At 36.9% G+C, this 17149-nt stretch overlaps 1 protein-coding gene across 1 annotated transcript in view; it reads right to left on the bottom strand.

Moving 5' to 3' along the window:
* Nucleotides 1-17149, bottom strand: part of SVEP1 (sushi, von Willebrand factor type A, EGF and pentraxin domain containing 1) — a 350045-nt gene that overhangs the window by 171730 nt on the left and 161166 nt on the right. Inside the window, exon 7 of the mRNA XM_044678439.1 lies at nucleotides 4698-4895. Within this exon, the coding sequence (XP_044534374.1) occupies nucleotides 4698-4895 (198 nt within the window). The remainder of the gene's footprint in view (nucleotides 1-4697; nucleotides 4896-17149) is intronic.

The raw sequence follows: 17149 nt of genomic DNA, 5'->3' as shown, positions 1-17149 counted from the left end.
AACATCAAATTCCCCTTTGCTCAGGAGGCTTAAGGAAACTGAACCACTTCCTCTGATATTTTTATTGCATTTCTAATAAATAAATCTGGCAGCCAAAACATCAGCTTTAGGATTACAAAACACATCAAGACCCACTCCTTAACCTCATTCTGAACTTTAGTTAAAGTTAAAATTTCCAAACAATTTTGCAGAACTCAATTAAGAACAAGAACAACAAAAAGCCTCAATCACTATAATTCTATGATAAAATTTCAAGAAGGAAGGAGACTTTCTTTAATAATAAATGCACATTAGAGGCAGCTAGTGGCTCTGTGGATTGAGAGTCAGGCCTAGTGATGGGAAGCTCTGGGTTCAAATCTGACCTCAGATACTTCTTAGCTAACCCTGGGCAAGTCACTTAACCCCCTATTGCCTACTTCTTACCGTACTTCTTCCTTGGAATCAATACACAGATTCAATTCAAGATAGAAGGTAATGGTTTAAAATTTTTTTTAAATCTTAAAAAATAATAACAATTAAATAAATAAAAATATTAGACTAGAGCAAAATAATAAATAAATAAAAATTAAAAATAATAATAAATGCATTTTATCTCCCTACTTTCTTAGCAGAGGAGGAGATCATGGGTGTGGAATATTACATAAGTGATATTGATTAATTTTGTCTTTTTTTCTCCTTTACTTTTTAAGAAAAAATCTTAATTACAGACATTATATCACTGGATAATGGGAAGGGAGATATATATCTGGAGATGAAGGTGATATAAAAAACACAAACTATCAATATATTAAAAATTTAGTATGCAAAAATACATTTCTAGATATATGTACAATTAATGCACAATTAATGTCTATTAAATAAGTTTGTGCCAATTTAAGAATCAAGACATGCATATTACTAGGCAGTAACAGAATCCCAGTAATAAGTAGTATCATAGAAATTGGGCCTGGATTGCCACCTGCTCTCCTTTTTGGTAGTATCTAGTTTTTGAGATTTGAAATTACTGAAGAATGAAGATTTAACTAGATTTAAATAGCAATTTGGGAGAAAGGTAGTTAGCATTTTCATTTCTAACATTTCTCTCTCACTTTCTTCAGCAGTTCTCATTTCTAAAATCTCTTTAGTGTGGCCACAAGGATATTTTATTGGTGACCGATATGGGTGTTTTCACCTGAGATTTTCTTTCATTTAAAGTTTCAAATGTATCTTAAACTAACCTATTCCAGAGGGCAACTAGGTGGTACAGTGGAGAGAGTACTGGAGTCAGGAAGATCTTAATTAAAATCTGGCCTTAGACATTGACTGTGTGCAAGTCACTTAACCTCTATTTGCCTCAGTTCTTCATCTGTAAAGTGGAGACATACTAGAAAAGGAAATGGCAAATCACTCCAATATCTTTGCCAAGAAGACAATATTCATGTGGTCATATTGAGTCAGGCATGATTGTAGGACTGAACAACAACAACAATCCAGAGAAAGATAAACAAAGCATTAGTAACAGCTCTAGATCTCTGCTCAAGTTTCCTGTTAGTGCTGGAGGGATTACTGAATGTAGGACGGAAGAAGGCATAAGATGAAAAAGTGAAAGGTTACAGAGTTGGTAAAGGAGGCAATGTTGAGTCCTTCTAGTACCCTAAGGAGAAGCAAAGAGCTAGTTGTTGGTTCAGATAGAAAGTTTAATTACCTAATTTGGGTAAAGCACTGAGCTCAGCACTGGTGAAAGGATACAGATTACCTCATTGCCCTCTGAGTCCCCACTGACAATTGAGGAGTTACCCCCAAACCAACTTTCATGTTGGCTGAGAGGTTGAGAGACTGGCATGAAGGCTGAGAGGTTCACCACTCTTTTATACCTCTCACTGTCTACATTAATCCATTCCTTCCTCAGAAGAAGAGGCAGCCATCCTTCTTCCTCCACAACGTCAACTCCTTTAAATATCTGTTGGTCCTGTCCCCTCACAACCTCTAGACATTTGCTGCAATAAGAAACCTTGCTCTTTTAAGTATTTTCATGCCCATGGTTTCTTCCCACTCTTCTCCTAGCCTGCAAACATGCTTATATTTCCCATGACTAAAATAATAGAAATTTTATTGACCATACCACCCTTTAAATTTGATATCCTTTCTCTTTCCTCCCCATTTGAAATCAAACTTCCAGAAAAAGCAGTTTAAGCTTACTTCCCTGATTGCCTCATTACCCACTCACTCATTTCTCCTGAAATGACTTTCTAGGTCACTAAAGACCTTAATTGGATCAAAATCCAGTGACTTTTTATTGTTGTTCTCATTTTCTTTGCACAGCATTTGACCATTTAGATCTTCTTGATAGCCTTTTCTTCCTTCCTTTCTATGTCTTTGAGAAAACGATCCCCTAAATGTTTATTCTTGCCATGAAAACTGTGCCCATTTCCATGAGTGGAAGCTTCTATACATGGAATAGGATATATCTTTGCCAGCAATGACAGTTTTAATTATAATTATTTTCTCTCTCAGATGCTATATGCCTTAAGGGCAAAGTTCAGATCCTATTCATCTACCAATTCAACAAACATTTAGTAAACATCTGCTATGTTCAAAGAATTGTATATAAGCATTGTAGCTAGAAGAATTGATATGTAATAGAATCCTGCTCAAGAGTAGCTTACAATACAGTTGCAATTATGTCAGGCAAGATATTCACACAAATAAATATGATAAAAGGAAAATTAAATTATGGAGAGATCTTAATGGAGAATGTGGAACCCAAGTTGAGAGATACTTCAGTAGGCATGGGGAAGTCCATTTAAAGTATAAGAACAAAGTCTAGGAAAAGACATGGAGAGAGATGGTAAGTAACTGTATCCCTGGAACATAGTCTAAAAATAGTATGAAATACGACTACATATATATATATATATATATTTATATATGTATTTAAAAGCCTTACTTTCTATCTTAGAATCAATATAGTGCATTGGTTCCAAGGTAGAAAAGTGGTAAGGGCTAGGCAATTGGGATTAAGTGACTTGCCCAGGGTCGCACAGCTAAGAAGTGTCTGAGGTCATTTGGAACCAAGGGTTCCCATCTCTAGACCTGGCTCTCAATCCACTGAGCCATCTAGTTGCCTCCTAGATAGATTTTTTAAAGACCAGATCAGATTGGTCCTCAAATGCTAGTAGGATCAGGCAATTGTATTGGATCTGGTAGACTATAGGGAGCCAATGAGAGTTTTTGGGTAGAGGATAAGAAGCCTGGGTGGGAGAGAGCAAAGCCTGAACAGTTTCAGCAAGGCAAGTGCACTCTTCAGGTTTTTGGTACTTCTTGGTTGTTTGTTTTTTTCACTGCTCAAAGGTGTTTTTCGATTTAATTCAATAAACATGTTACTCCTTCTACATACCTGGCACTGTTCTATGCAGTGCAATACCTGCCTTAAAGAAGTTTACATTCTTTCAGGGAAGTTAATAGTTCAGAATTAAGTATATAAATACTAGATAAATGGAATATAAGAAATGATAACTAAATAGATTTTTGATTTTAAGTTGGGTGAGATTTTGAATCAGAATTCAAATGAGAAGTAAAAGAGAATTTAGGTGAAAGAATATGAATTAAAGAAATATGACATTAGCCTAGATATAGTTTAGATTATATGAGGAGCCTAGTTGAGAGCAAGAGCTAATTACCATTGCTGGAAGTGCTTTATCATCACTGGCTGAAAGGGATGAATCATAGTCTTCCATGTAAGAGGGAATGTTTATTAATGCCAGCATTCTCTCTCCCACAGTGGAAGGAAGACAGAGTATCATATCTTAAAGATACCTGTAGTCTCAAAACTAGTTGGAGTGAAGATATGCTGCAAAATGGAAAAAAGTTGAGACAAGATATTTGGCAGGAGAAATTTGAAAACAAAGTCCCATGGGATGCAGGCCCAGAAAAGAGAAGCATTATGGTATCACCAGAAGCTAACAATATCTTTGCATTTTTGGAGATGTAAATTGTCCTTCCACATGCGTGGCATGTCTTTGTACCCTGGATATGCCCCTCCACAAATGATCTTGGCCACATAGATTCTCCATGTGTGATTGCTCCTTTTCTGATCCCTTTCTAGTGTTACTCCTTCCACCAAGAACTTTGTATATTTTAGAGAAAATGACCTCAAGGTTTATAGAGGTACTAGTCTATTACTAATTTTATTACGATGCTGTTTGATCAAATATCTTTAACTTTGTCCTCAAGCTAACTAATAGAAATAAACATATCAGTAGAGTCTCATGAGCTGTTGCTTGAAGAGAATTCTAACTGAAAAAAATACCTAGAACTTGGGGTACCTTGCTAGGAGCTTATCATGTTACATAAACATGATCATTTATTTTCCTGGGCTCTGCTTTCAACCACTGAAGAATTATTTTCCCAGAAAATACTTAATTCTCCCAGAACAAAAGAGAACAACACAAACTGTACCTTAATACAATTGTTCACAAAGAGCTAGAATGTCTGTGGGATTATAAGATCACTGAGTTCAAGAGACATAGCAAAATGACTGTGTAAAAGTATGAGCACTTAGTAGGATCACATATAACCAAAGGGTGGTTCATCAAAGCAAAAAGATGACAATGATGGTGCATATAATGCATCATAAACTTCATGCATATTTGAGGTTGTCTTAACATGGAATTGATCAAAAATTTCTTCCTTTAAATCATAAAAAAAAGATTGCATACCTTTACAAATAGCTGCCTGAATTTTGGCATTCCATTTCCCTGAACTGGTGCATCTCACATCTCCCCTAGCTCCAGACAAGAGGAATCCTGGGGGACAACTTAATTGACACACAGAACCAATCTTGGCGGGTCCTCTTCCACAACTTGATGGGTGAATGGTCACACCTTTGGGCTTCTGAAAAGTAGGGCAATGACGTTCTGTAAGGAAGATAAATACAAGAATGTATAATACAAGAAAAGTTTGATTGAAAGTCTGCAATTTCCTATTTTCTCTGAAAAGTGAAAACCACGTTTTAAGAAAGGTTAGGGATTAATATTCATTGTTGGGGCAGCAAGGTGGATCAAGTATTGGTCTTAGAGGTGGAAGGTCCTCTGTATGTTCTCGTATGGTCTCAGACATTTCATAAGTATCCCACCCTGGGCAAGTTGTTTAACTCCAATGGCTTAGTCTTTCTGTTCTTTTGCCTTGAAACTGATACTTATTATTGAATCTAAGACAGAAGTTAAGGGTTATTAAAAATGTTCACAGTGACTAGTGATTATGACATAGTTTTTTCATGAGGAAGAATTAAAAATGTCAGCATTTTGGGAGGAAAGCTCCAATCTGTATAAAACAAGTGATTTCATCATTTCATCAATTTGTATTTATTAATACTTACTATGCCAGGTATAGACAGTTAGGTGTCACAGTAGAGAAAGTGCAAGATTTGGAGTCAGAAAGACTCATTTTTCTGAGTTCAAACCTGGCCTCAGACACATCTGTGTAACCCTGGGCAAGTCATTAAACCACCTTGCCTCAGTTCCTTCCATATAATATGAGCTGGAGAAGGAAATTGTAAACCAGGCCAGAATCTTTGCCAAGAAAATGCTAAATGGGGTCATGAAGATTTCAATAGACTGAAAAACAACTGAACAATAAAACATGGCAGGTTTTGTTCCTTAGAACAACTCAGAAAATAAAGGCAAAAACATGGTTCATGCCCTCAAGAAGCTTGCATTCTAATAGGAAAGGCAGTATACAAATTATGTAAAGTATAACTGGAAGGTAATTTCATAGGGAAGGCTCTAAAGGGAATGAGGAATTGAGTACTGGGTAAAGTCTCTTGCTGAAAGTGGAATTTCAGCCTATTACTGAAGGAAACTAGAGAAGCTAGGATTTGATGGTGAAGACAGGGATCATTCTAGACATGGAGGCCAGTCAGTGCAAATAGTTGGAGTTGGGAGATGAAGGGCTGTGTGGGAGGAACAGCAAAGGGGCCAGAATAGTTGGATCTCAGAGTGAGAGGAAAGATAGGAAAGGGTCAGATGATATTGGACTTTAAAAGGATATAGTGGAGCAGTTAGGTTGCTCAGTGGTTAGAGAGCAGGTGGCCCTGGGTTCAAATTTGGACCTATATACTCCTTAGCTATGGGACCCTGGACATGCTATTCATTTAACCTCAGCTGCCCAGACTTATCATTCTCTGCCTTGGAAATGATACTTATCAATTCTAAGACAGAAGGCAGGGGTTTAAAACATCATAGTTATGAAAGAAGAAACATATCACTTACACTAGAGAAAATAAAATGAATAACAGTAAGTTTCAATCTGCATTCAGAATCTGTCAATTCCTTCCATGGTGATGGAGAGACTTTTTTGTCATCAGTTCTTTGGACTTGTCCTGGATCCTTACTTTGTTGATAATAGTCAAGTCATTCAAATTTATCATCTTACGCTATTGCTATTACTATGTACAACGTTTTCCTGATTCTTCATTTCACATAAATCTCTATAGGTTTTTGGTGACTGTCCTATGGTCTTTGAGACTAGAAGCAGCAATATAATATAGTGGATAGACCATTGGACTGGGAGTCAGGAAGACATGAGTTCAAATCCTGCCTCAGACTCTTATTAGCTAAATAACCATGAATAAGTCATTTAAAAACTCTGATGAATTTCCTCATGTATACAATGCAGTAATAATAGCACTTACAGGGCTGTTGCTAGGACTGAACAAGACAGCATATGTAAAATACTTTACAAACTTTAAAGCCCTATATAAATGTTAGTAGTAGTTGTATAGGATTATTATTTGCATAGAATTAGTTACTTACTAGGTTTTATCTTTCATTAGGGAAAATTAACCATATCAAAGATCTTAAAACAAATGAATTTGTTCCTTAGAAGTCATGCTAATATCATAATTGTATGGAAGATGATAATGATGGGGGGCATTTTAAGTGGAACTCTGAAAGACATATCCCCTCCTCTGAAGGAATAGAAAAGAAGAAAAAGGAAGAGAAAGAATATAGAATTTGACACTGTATTATTGATGTATGCCAAACTCTATGCCCTTCAAAAGAGATGATTTCCTTTTGTACTTCAAGTTATTGAAATGTTTGCAGTTACATATTCCATTTGAAATGAAGAATGTCAGTATTACAAATCATCTTACTTTGCCCTGGAGATGCCTGATATTTTAAAACCAGAGGAACATTTAATCGAATACTTTTAAAGTTCATTTCTTATCTCCCTGTCACTTGAATAGTTGTAAAATTTTGAATGCTTAATAAATTCCTTCCAGCTACGACCAAGAATTGTGGAATCTTAGAGCACTTCATCTGGAGAAATGATATATGAGCAATAAGTTCAAGAAGGGTCACCATGAAATTAATGGAGACTGACGGCTGTTTTCCTTTTACTAGGCAGAGTCTACCATACTCATTTCTAAGAAGTCATAAAAGGAAAAGCCCATTTTTACCAACCTCATTTAATCAAACTAATGTGGCTGAGAAATTTTTTAAAAGCCCTCACCTTCTATCTTTGTGGCACTTCAAGGAGAGAAGAGTGGCATGGGCTAGGCAATTGGGGTTAAGTGACTTGCTCAGGGTCACATAGTTCAGAAATAACTGAAGTCAAATTGGATCCCAGGTCTCCACAACTACAGACCTGGCACTCTATCTACTCTACTACCTAGCTGCCACTTTGCAAATTATTCTTAACTTTTATAGAGTATCTCTAGGAGAAGGAATTTTACAAGAGCATCAGGGCATAGTGGCTCTGCCACAATTTGAAGGCATTAAAAGCATAATATAACTGCCAACCAGCTTTATTGTCGGGGACACAATGAGTCAAATACATTAGGCAAAAAGTACAAATATAGACTTTAATGAACTCACCCAGGGTGTGAGGGAGCATGATGGAAAAGAGAGATGGAAAGAATGAGGAAATCTGGATGTGAGCTGGGTACTCTTCTTACTCTTTCAAAATGTTTCCAGGCTCCTTCATACCCATACTTGTTTCTATCAAGCATTTTGCACTATGAATGCTTCAGCTATTTGTCAGGTGCTGGATTTTTATCTGTTTACATTTATTCATCGAATCATAGCTTTCTGATGCCTATGTGTCACAAAAGGTTTTTTAAAACAAACAAACCTCCATCAGGAAGTCACATAACAGTCAGAGAGTAAGGCATGGAGGGGATTCTTACCCAGGCAAGGAAGATGAGGCGCAGAGGGATAAAGCTCTTTGCTCATGTCATGGAGGCAAGTGGCAAAGAATCTATATATAGACCTTTGACTCCAAATACAGCAATTTTCCAACTGTACCATGCTATGGCTTTCACCATGTTATTTTGTGGTTGGTGGGTTCAGTTGTTTTTCAGTTGTGTCTGACTCTTCGTGATCATTTTGGCTTTTTTTGGCAAAGATACTAGAGTGGTTTGCCATTTCCTTCTCTTGATCATTTTATAGATGAGGAAACTGAGGCAGATAAGGCTAAAAAGGTCTGGTTTCAGATATGGCCTCAGACACTTCCTAGCTTTGTGATCCTGGGCAAGTCTCTTAGCCTCAGTTGTCTAGCTCATACTGTTCTTCTCCTTGGAAATGATACTTGGTATCAATTCTAAGTCAAAAGGTAATGGTTATTTTTTTTAAAGAAAGATAATGAGATTGATTCCTTAAACTAGCCACAAAAATTAACCTCATTACTTTTTTGTAATTATATCTTATACATAGGAATAGTGCTAAGGTTATATAATTTGAAGCTTTTAAATAGATGTTAAAGAATATGTTTAAATTAAGGAATTTCTCTTGTTTTGTAAAGTCATGTTAATAAACATTTATTAAGAGCCTACTATGTGGCAGGTAGTGTGCCAATACACGGGGACACAAAGAAAAGGAAAAAACCCAATACTGTACTTTGCATCCTTGGAGATAAAAAGAATGACAAATAAATAAACACAAAGAAAGATGCCTGCTCTCAAGACTATGAAAGGCTTTAAAAACCAAAGAACTGTTAATTAGAAATTGGAGGCAATGAGGGGTCACTGAAGTTTATTGAAGAGGGAAAGCTTGATGTGGTCAGACCTGTCCTTTAGGAAGATTTATTTGATCAGCCTACTGGAAGACAGACGGGATTGGATTTAAGGAAGGAAGACAAATCGGTACACTATTGCAACAGCTTCATATACTTTATCATTAAAAATGTTTTTTCCTCCTTTTTTTCTCAGTACAATCTCTTATAAACAGTAGGCACTTGATAAGTGCTTAATTGATCGAATTAAAATGAAATTATAGTTTTGAGTGTTTCAGAATGGTAACTTCTCAGATATTGATAGTTATAGCTGCTTAGGGTTCAATGACATTCATAAAAGCTTTGAATTATGTTCATTGTTGTTTTGATATATCCTTTTAACCTTGGCCAAGTATTATTAGTAGTATATTTTAAAACCCTTACCTTCTGCCTTAGAATTGATACTAAGTATTGGTTCCAAGGCAGAAGAGAGATGAGAGCTAGGTATTTGGGATTAAGTGACTTGTCCATGGTTACCCAACTACGAATTGTTTGAGGCAAGATTTGAACGCAGAACCTCCCATCTCTAGACCTGACTATCCATTGAGCCACTGAGCTGAACTACTTATTAATGAACACTTTCTTTCAGCATCTATTTCCTAAATTAAGCAAGAACAGTTTATGTTGATACAAAGTGATAAACTGATTTATAAAAGGAATATTTGTTCTTTGCTTTTCCATTTGGGTTTAAATAAATGCATTCTTTCCTAGACACACAAAAAGCAATGCTTTGCATGTCAATGGAATTATTTTTATTTGCTAAGAAAGATATCAAATCTATCTTTTTTTTTTGCTACAAATTATTCTTTTAAATATTCACTTCTGTGTCTAATATGGCAACCATGCTCAAAAGAGTCTACTCCTATTGTAAAGAAACACAATTTAAAACAGAAATACTGATTGCGGGCAGCTGGGTGGCTCAGTGGATTGAGAGCCAGACCTAGATATGGGAGGTCCTGGTGCAAATCTGACCTCAGACACTTCCTAGTGACCCTGGGCAAGTCACTTAACCCCCATTGCCTAGCCCTTACCATTCTTCTGCCTTAGAACCAATACACAGTCTTGATTCTAAGATGAAAGGTAAGGGTTAAAAAAAACAAAAATACTGATCATATATTTCTAGGGGGATTAAAACTATTTTTGCATGCTTTATACTTTTGTTATGAAATATACATCTGATCTATGCAGAGACAAAACCAACTTTGCTATAACATTGGCTTCCCTCACATATAAATCAGGTCAAAGTGGCTTTATTGACAAGGCAATGTGGAACTATGGAATAAGTACTCAATTTGGAATTAGGGAATCACCTGTGTTTGAATCTCTGATCTTCCACTTAATACTGTTTTACCTTGGCCAAGTCATTCATTCATTCTGGGGTTTGGTTTGATCATCTATAAAATGAAGGATTTGGCAAAAAAGTGATATAGATGATTGAAATAATATTTTATTAGATATACTATATATCATCTAACATATACTATTATCATAATGATAGATTATAGTAATAATTTAACAATATAGTTATATGTTGTGGTAAATGTTAGAAAGACACATTTTCCTGAGTGCAAATATGGCCTCAGACACTTACTAGCTATATGACCTTGGGCAAGTCACTTAACCCTATATGCCTCAAATTCCTCCTGAGTTCTATAATGTCGCCAAACTGGCCTACTCGCTTTCCTCTTAACTCAGCATCCTATCTCCTGCCTCCATGTATTTCTACAAGCTGTTCCCCATATCTAGAATATACTTTCCTCTTAGAATCCTTTCTTTATTATAATCTTACTAATACTGTCTATTTTCCTCCTTTACTTATTTATCTGTTTTTAGGAATCCTTTACTAAATTAGAAGTTCCTTATAGTCAGTATTCTTCTCTTCCCCCTACCTTTACAGCTCTAGAATAGACATTTTGTAAATGTTTAAATTGAGATGAGTCAAACTTGAGTTTAGATTGGAGGAGGTTGACATTCTTTTTAAGTTGATCTTATTATTTTTATTTTTTAATTGAAAAATTTTTATTTAATTAATTGGCAGAATATTTTTCCATGCTTACATGATTCATGTTCTTTCCCTTCCTCACCCCCCCATAGTCAATGAGTAATTCCACTGGGTTTTACATATGTCATTGATCAAGACCTATTTCCATATTATTAATATTTGCATTAGGGTGATCGTTTAGAGTCTACATCCCCAAACATGTCCCCATCGACCCATGTGATGAAACACTTGTTTTTCTTCTGTGTTTCTGTTCCCACAGTTCTTCCTCTGGATGTGGATAGTGTTCTTTCTTATAAGTCCCTCAGAATTGTCCTGGATTATTGCATTGCTGCTAGTAGAGAAGTCCAATACATTGGATTGTGCCACAATGTATCCATCTGTGTATAATGTTCTCCTGGTCCTGATCCTTTCACTCTGCATCAATTCCTAGAGGTTGTTCCAGTTCACATGGAATTCCTCCAGTTCATTATTCCTTTTAGCACAATATATTCCATCACCAACAGATACCACAATTTGTTCAGCCATTCCCCAATCGAAGAGCATCCCCTCATTTTCCAATTTTTTGCTGCCACAAAGAGTGTGGCTATGAATATTTTTGTACAAACATTTTTACTTATTATCTCTTTGGGGTATAAACCCAGCAGTGGTATGGCTGGATCAAAAAGCAGACAGTCTTTTAAAGCCTTTTGAGCATAGTTCCAAAATGCCATCCAGAATGGTTGGATCAATTTACAACTAGAGGTTGATATTCTTGTGGGCTGTAATGGTCAGGGAAGACTTTCTGGCAGAAGTGAGATTTCAATGGGAAGGACAGGTAGAAGTTGGATAGTTGAAAAGAAAGCCAGCAAATCCAAGTAATTATTCTTTTAATGTAATGTGGGTACCTTAGGAGCAGCCAAGAGGCCTAGGCAGACGTTGATGTTGGAATATGAAAGGGAGGGAGACCCAAACCATGGCTGTATGTGAGTTAGATAACCTCCCACAGCAGCAGGGTCAGGTCACCTTTGAGCCCAAGGTTCTCTGATAATAGGCCCAGGGCTTGGAACCAATCCAGCCAAGACAGTTAGAAATGTTTCCAGGAACCACATTGAAACTTCCTGAAACCTCAAATTGAAATGGATAAACTGGTTTGGAAAGGCTTGCTCAACTAAATTGCAATGCGGATCTGATTGTTATTTAAAGGATGGTTAATGGTAAGGTAAGGAAGGCTCCAGGATTGTTCAGGCTCAAGGTTAACCAGGGTTTATTTATAATTAAACAGAGGGAAGGTTGGATAGATAAGTGGGAGAAGAAAACCCTAAGACCTTGCCTAAATTGTTGATGTTGCTCAATCTTGAAGCACTAGTTGACGTTCCCTAGGTGCAGAGTAAATTAGCCTTGAGGGCAAATCCCAACTCTGTTGCTTGTTGCTGAGCCCAGAGGCTGGGAAGCCCTTGGGTCAGTTGCAGTTGTTCTTGGTTGTAGCTGTTCTCTCTAGCTGGTATGTAAGGATGTTGTCTATGCCAAGGAAGTGTGGAATATTTGGCTAATGATTGAATTAGTTTCTTTCTGCCTAACAGAAACTCCCAAACTGCCCTGGTGCCCCAAACCCTCCTTCTTCCCTAACCTTGCAGGTGAGTCAGAAAAGTGAAGCTCCCCATAGATTAGAAGACCCCCTTTTATACCCTGTCCTTAACTGACACCCTGGCACATGGCCTGGGTCCTCTGCCGGGTTCTGTATTCCAAAGTGGCAACTGCCAGCTTGCAACCCCAGAAATATGGCTACTCATTTCTGCATCTTACATTAACTATTCACTTTTTGACAACCATGCTCAAAAGAGTCTACTGCTATTGTAAAGAAACACAATTTAAACCAGAAATATTGATCATATTTGACCTTATTACATCATGAATAAAGACATAGAAATGTGTTTGCACAGTTCTATTTTATTTTATTATGTCTCCCAGAAGAGAGGAGGAAAAAATTGGACTGTCAGTCATTCTGATGATTGGTTCAATCTTTCTTTTTTGTTTTTAAATTAACTGTTACCTCCCATCTTAGTATCAATACTAGTTATTGGTTCTAAGACAGAAGAGTGGTAAGGGTTAGGCAATGGGGGTTAAATGTTTTGCTCAGGGTCACACAGCTAGGATGTGACTAAGACCAGATTTGAACCAATTATCTCCCATCTCTAGACATAGCTCTCAACCCATTGGGCCACGGAACTGCAACCTTCGTTCAATCTTAATCCTCTGATCATTTCGTAACACCATAAATTTAGATGGTGCAGTGGATAGAGTGCCAGGTGTGAAGTCAGGAAGATTCAATTTCCTGAGTTCAGCTCTTGAGTTGGACACTGGCTATGTGACCCTGGGCAAGACATGATACTGTTTGCCTCAGTTTCCTCAAGTATAAAATGATCTGGAGAAGGAAATGGCAAACCACTCTAGTCTCTTTGCAAGAAAACACCAAATGGGGTAATGAAGAGTTGAACACCACTGAAATGACTGAACAACAATAAAATTTAGAGATAGAAAGGACTTTGGCATTATCTAATTAAAACCCCTCTGAAGTACAGAAAAGGTAAGGCTTTTCCAGGGTCACAGGTATTAAATAGCACAGCCAGAATTTGAATACTAGTGTTCCTACATCTACAGGCAAGTTTAAAAGACTAATTCATTGCCCACATTCCCACACTCTGCCCCAATACACACAAATAGAGTGAAAATTGGTTCCAGGTCTTTGCTAATTATTGAAAACTAAGAGTTGATGGTTTCACAAACTTTCTATTACTCTGGGGCAATCTCAAAAATTTGTTCACATTCTTGGGTTTATAAGATTTGGCAAGATGCATATTTTGAAATTCCACTTTTTGAAGGTATTCATATACAGTGACTCATACATTTTGGAAATTTTGCTTTTAATCTTGAAATTCCTTTACTTTGTCAAATGTCATGTGGTTATCTAGGAAATAGGGAAGAAAGGTCAACTATTCTAATGTGTGCTTTGAGATTGTTGACATTTACCATATGTCTAAGCCTGAAAGAGTGTAGTAAACTATTATGAACTAGGAAACAAGTTGGGACCTAGTCAGAGAATGAAAACAGAAACCAGACACTAAAAACCAAATTAAATTATAGCTAGTAATCTGTGTAAAAGAAAGGTCAGTGACCAAAATGAAAACTGAGACAAATTTAACTGAATTCAACAAATATTTGTCAAATACCAGTTATGTACAAGGTTTTATATAAGACATTGGGGATACAAAGACAGATGTAACAATGATCCTATTGGTAGAATAGCAGTAATCCTAAGAAGAGGGAGGGAACATAAGTTCATAGTTTTAGAACTGGAAGTAATTTCAGAGTCCATCTAGCACAACTTTTTCATTTTACAAATGAATATGGGAACCAAAGAAGTTAAAAGATTTGCCTAAAGTCACACAGGGATTATCAAAGGTGGGCTTGATTCATATATACCTTGCTTCTAAAACAGAGGTTCCTTACCTGGGCTCTGGGAATTTATTTTTTTAAAGTATTTTGAGAATTGTATTCCAAAATAATTGGCTTTCTTTGTAATCTTACATATTTTGAATATTTAGAAATATTATTCTGAGGAGTCCATTACAAAAAATTTAAATAAAATGACGGTTAAGGAGTCCTGCTCTGGAGTGACTAGCCTGACTAAGGAGGATTAGGTGTGAAATAGATAGAGTAGCATGTCAGCTGTAGGAGAAGTGGAATGCTCAATTGGCAGAAATTGTGTGATATTGGGTTGCATTGAGAGATACATAGCTTCCAGGAACCAGGGAGATGATACCCCCACTCTCCTCTTTCTCAATCTGGAGCATTATTATCAATTCTGTGTGTCACAAAAAATTAAAATAAGGGCATTTATAACTTGTATGGTATCCAGGATGACAAAGAGCCTGGAGCCTATATTTCATGAAGATAAGCAGAAAGACTAATGATGTTTAAGACTAGAGAAGGGAATATTGGGACCTGGGGGGAGGGTCAAAAGGGAGGAGACATTGCTGTTTTCAAACATTTAAAAGGCTTGTCCTAGTCAGTCCAGAATGCAGAACAAGAACCAATGGATGGAAATGGCAAAGAAGCAAATTTAGATATGATTTCAGGAAAATCTTCCAAATGATTAGAGTAGTGGTTCCCAAACTTTTTTGGCCTACCGCCCTCTTCTAGAAAAAAATATTACTTAGACCCCTGGAAATTAATTTTTAAAAAATTTTAATAGCAATTAATAGGAAAGATAAATGCACCTGTGGTCATCACCTCTCTTCAGATCGCTGCACTACCCACTGGGGGTGGTAGTGCCCACTTTGGGAATCACTGGACTAGATGATCATTGAGGTTGCCTCAAACTCTTAAATTATGTAATTTGAAAATTACTTAAATTCTAAAAATCTCAAAATTCCAAATGGAATGTGGAATGCTGTTGATGTTTCACAGTTTTTCAGTATGGAATCTCATTCCCAAGTATTCTACTAAGGTGGGGCTTATTGGTTGAAAGACTATATGGGTTCTTATTCCCACTTTTAGCTCTGAAGCATAAATGCGACCTATAAGAAACCCAAGTCAATGGTTAGTGTTATTGCAGTAGTAACATGAGCAATCATGGGACCAAGGCAATGTATGATGACAGTGTGTTCATTTTTTGTTTACAAAGAGGACAAATGACATCATGGGGTGATATACTGACTTCTGTGTGAACTGAATTTGTGAAGCAGAGGTGTACAAAGTTGTTCACCTCATTCTCTCTTCCAGAATCATTGAAGTTCTTTATCAAGACAAAAAAGTCAGGACAACTGGTGTTGGTCCAGGTTATGGTGGATGTCTTTGGGATCGTCAATGTTTGACCAAATTCTAAGTACTCCATAGTGTTTACTTCAGTAGTCTTCATGGCCTTTGGAAGAAATTGTTCTCATCAATACATTCTTGGGGGGGGGCAAGACTCAGTTGCTTAAGGTAGACATCCCCTTAACTCATCAATGGGTTTGAGACCTGGCAGTTACCTTCAACCTGACTGTAGTCAGTATACCAAGATGGTTTTTCTGGGGTGTTGTTACTGTGAATGCTATGGCTTCTTAGAGCCACAAATGAGAATCAGGTGAAAAGTGGATACTAAATGTGAATGAACAGCCCTGAAAAGGGTTCTGCAAGCCCTCACACCAAAGACTTTAGCCCTCCTTGAACACTCCATACAATCCCTTGAAGACATGTAAAGCAAGAGTGTATTGTGTGTATAGAGATTGGTCTACAGATAGGAAGATCACCATGAGGGTAAAGAATAGAGGTTTAGTGTTAGTGAGGGAGAAGTAGTTGTAATTTGTGGTCAGAGAACAGAATTTTAACATTCAGACTTTTTGAGGTGATAAGAGTCTTGGAGCCAACACAAGTTTTCAAGTTGCTAAAGTATAAAGTTTGGTGTGTATCTAAGGTAGAGTGGAGGAGGCTGTTGGAAATGAGGAAGTTTAGGGGTTTCGTGCAAATTGTCAGAAAGGATCTGTAATAAAACCCCAAAGAGAAGCTAGATGATCAAATATCCCAGATAAGAGTAAGAATTAGATTTTTCACCCTGCCAAACTAAGGTTAGCTGAGGTTTTTCCTGTAATTCCATTGATATTTTGATAACTTGTCTGACCCTATGATGGTTCATTTCAGGCATACATTTAAAAAATGATCCCTTTAATCCAAAGGAGAATTTCTGACTCATGACCAGTTGTCCTATTTGTTCACCATGTCACATAGGTAAATCAAGTTTCTAAGCATATAGCCAGCAAAGCTTATGGCTTTCTATGTAATTCTTATTTTTTCTTCTAGGTTAAAGACCACATTTTATACTACTCTAGATTCATCAGAATCTAGCACAGTGGCCTATATACAATTCAGCTAGGTGGTACAGGAGAGAGAGAGACAGACAAACAGACAGATTGAGTTAGAGAGAGGGGGAGAGGGGAAAGAGAGAGAGAGAGAGAGAGAGAGAGAGAGAGAGAGAGAGAGAGAGAGAGAGAGAGAGAGAGAGAGAGAGAGAGAGAGAGAAAGCTGAGTTCAAATTCTATGATCAGCTCCTTAAGGGCAGGGACTATCTTTTTTTTTTTTTTTTTTGGATCCCCAGTGCTT

Source organism: Gracilinanus agilis, chromosome 1 (genome assembly GCF_016433145.1).
Source record: "Gracilinanus agilis isolate LMUSP501 chromosome 1, AgileGrace, whole genome shotgun sequence".
In the NCBI taxonomy this organism is placed as follows: domain Eukaryota; kingdom Metazoa; phylum Chordata; class Mammalia; order Didelphimorphia; family Didelphidae; genus Gracilinanus; species Gracilinanus agilis.
The sequence above is the reverse complement of the archived record's forward strand: the minus strand, read 5'-3'. Positions and strand labels throughout refer to the sequence as shown.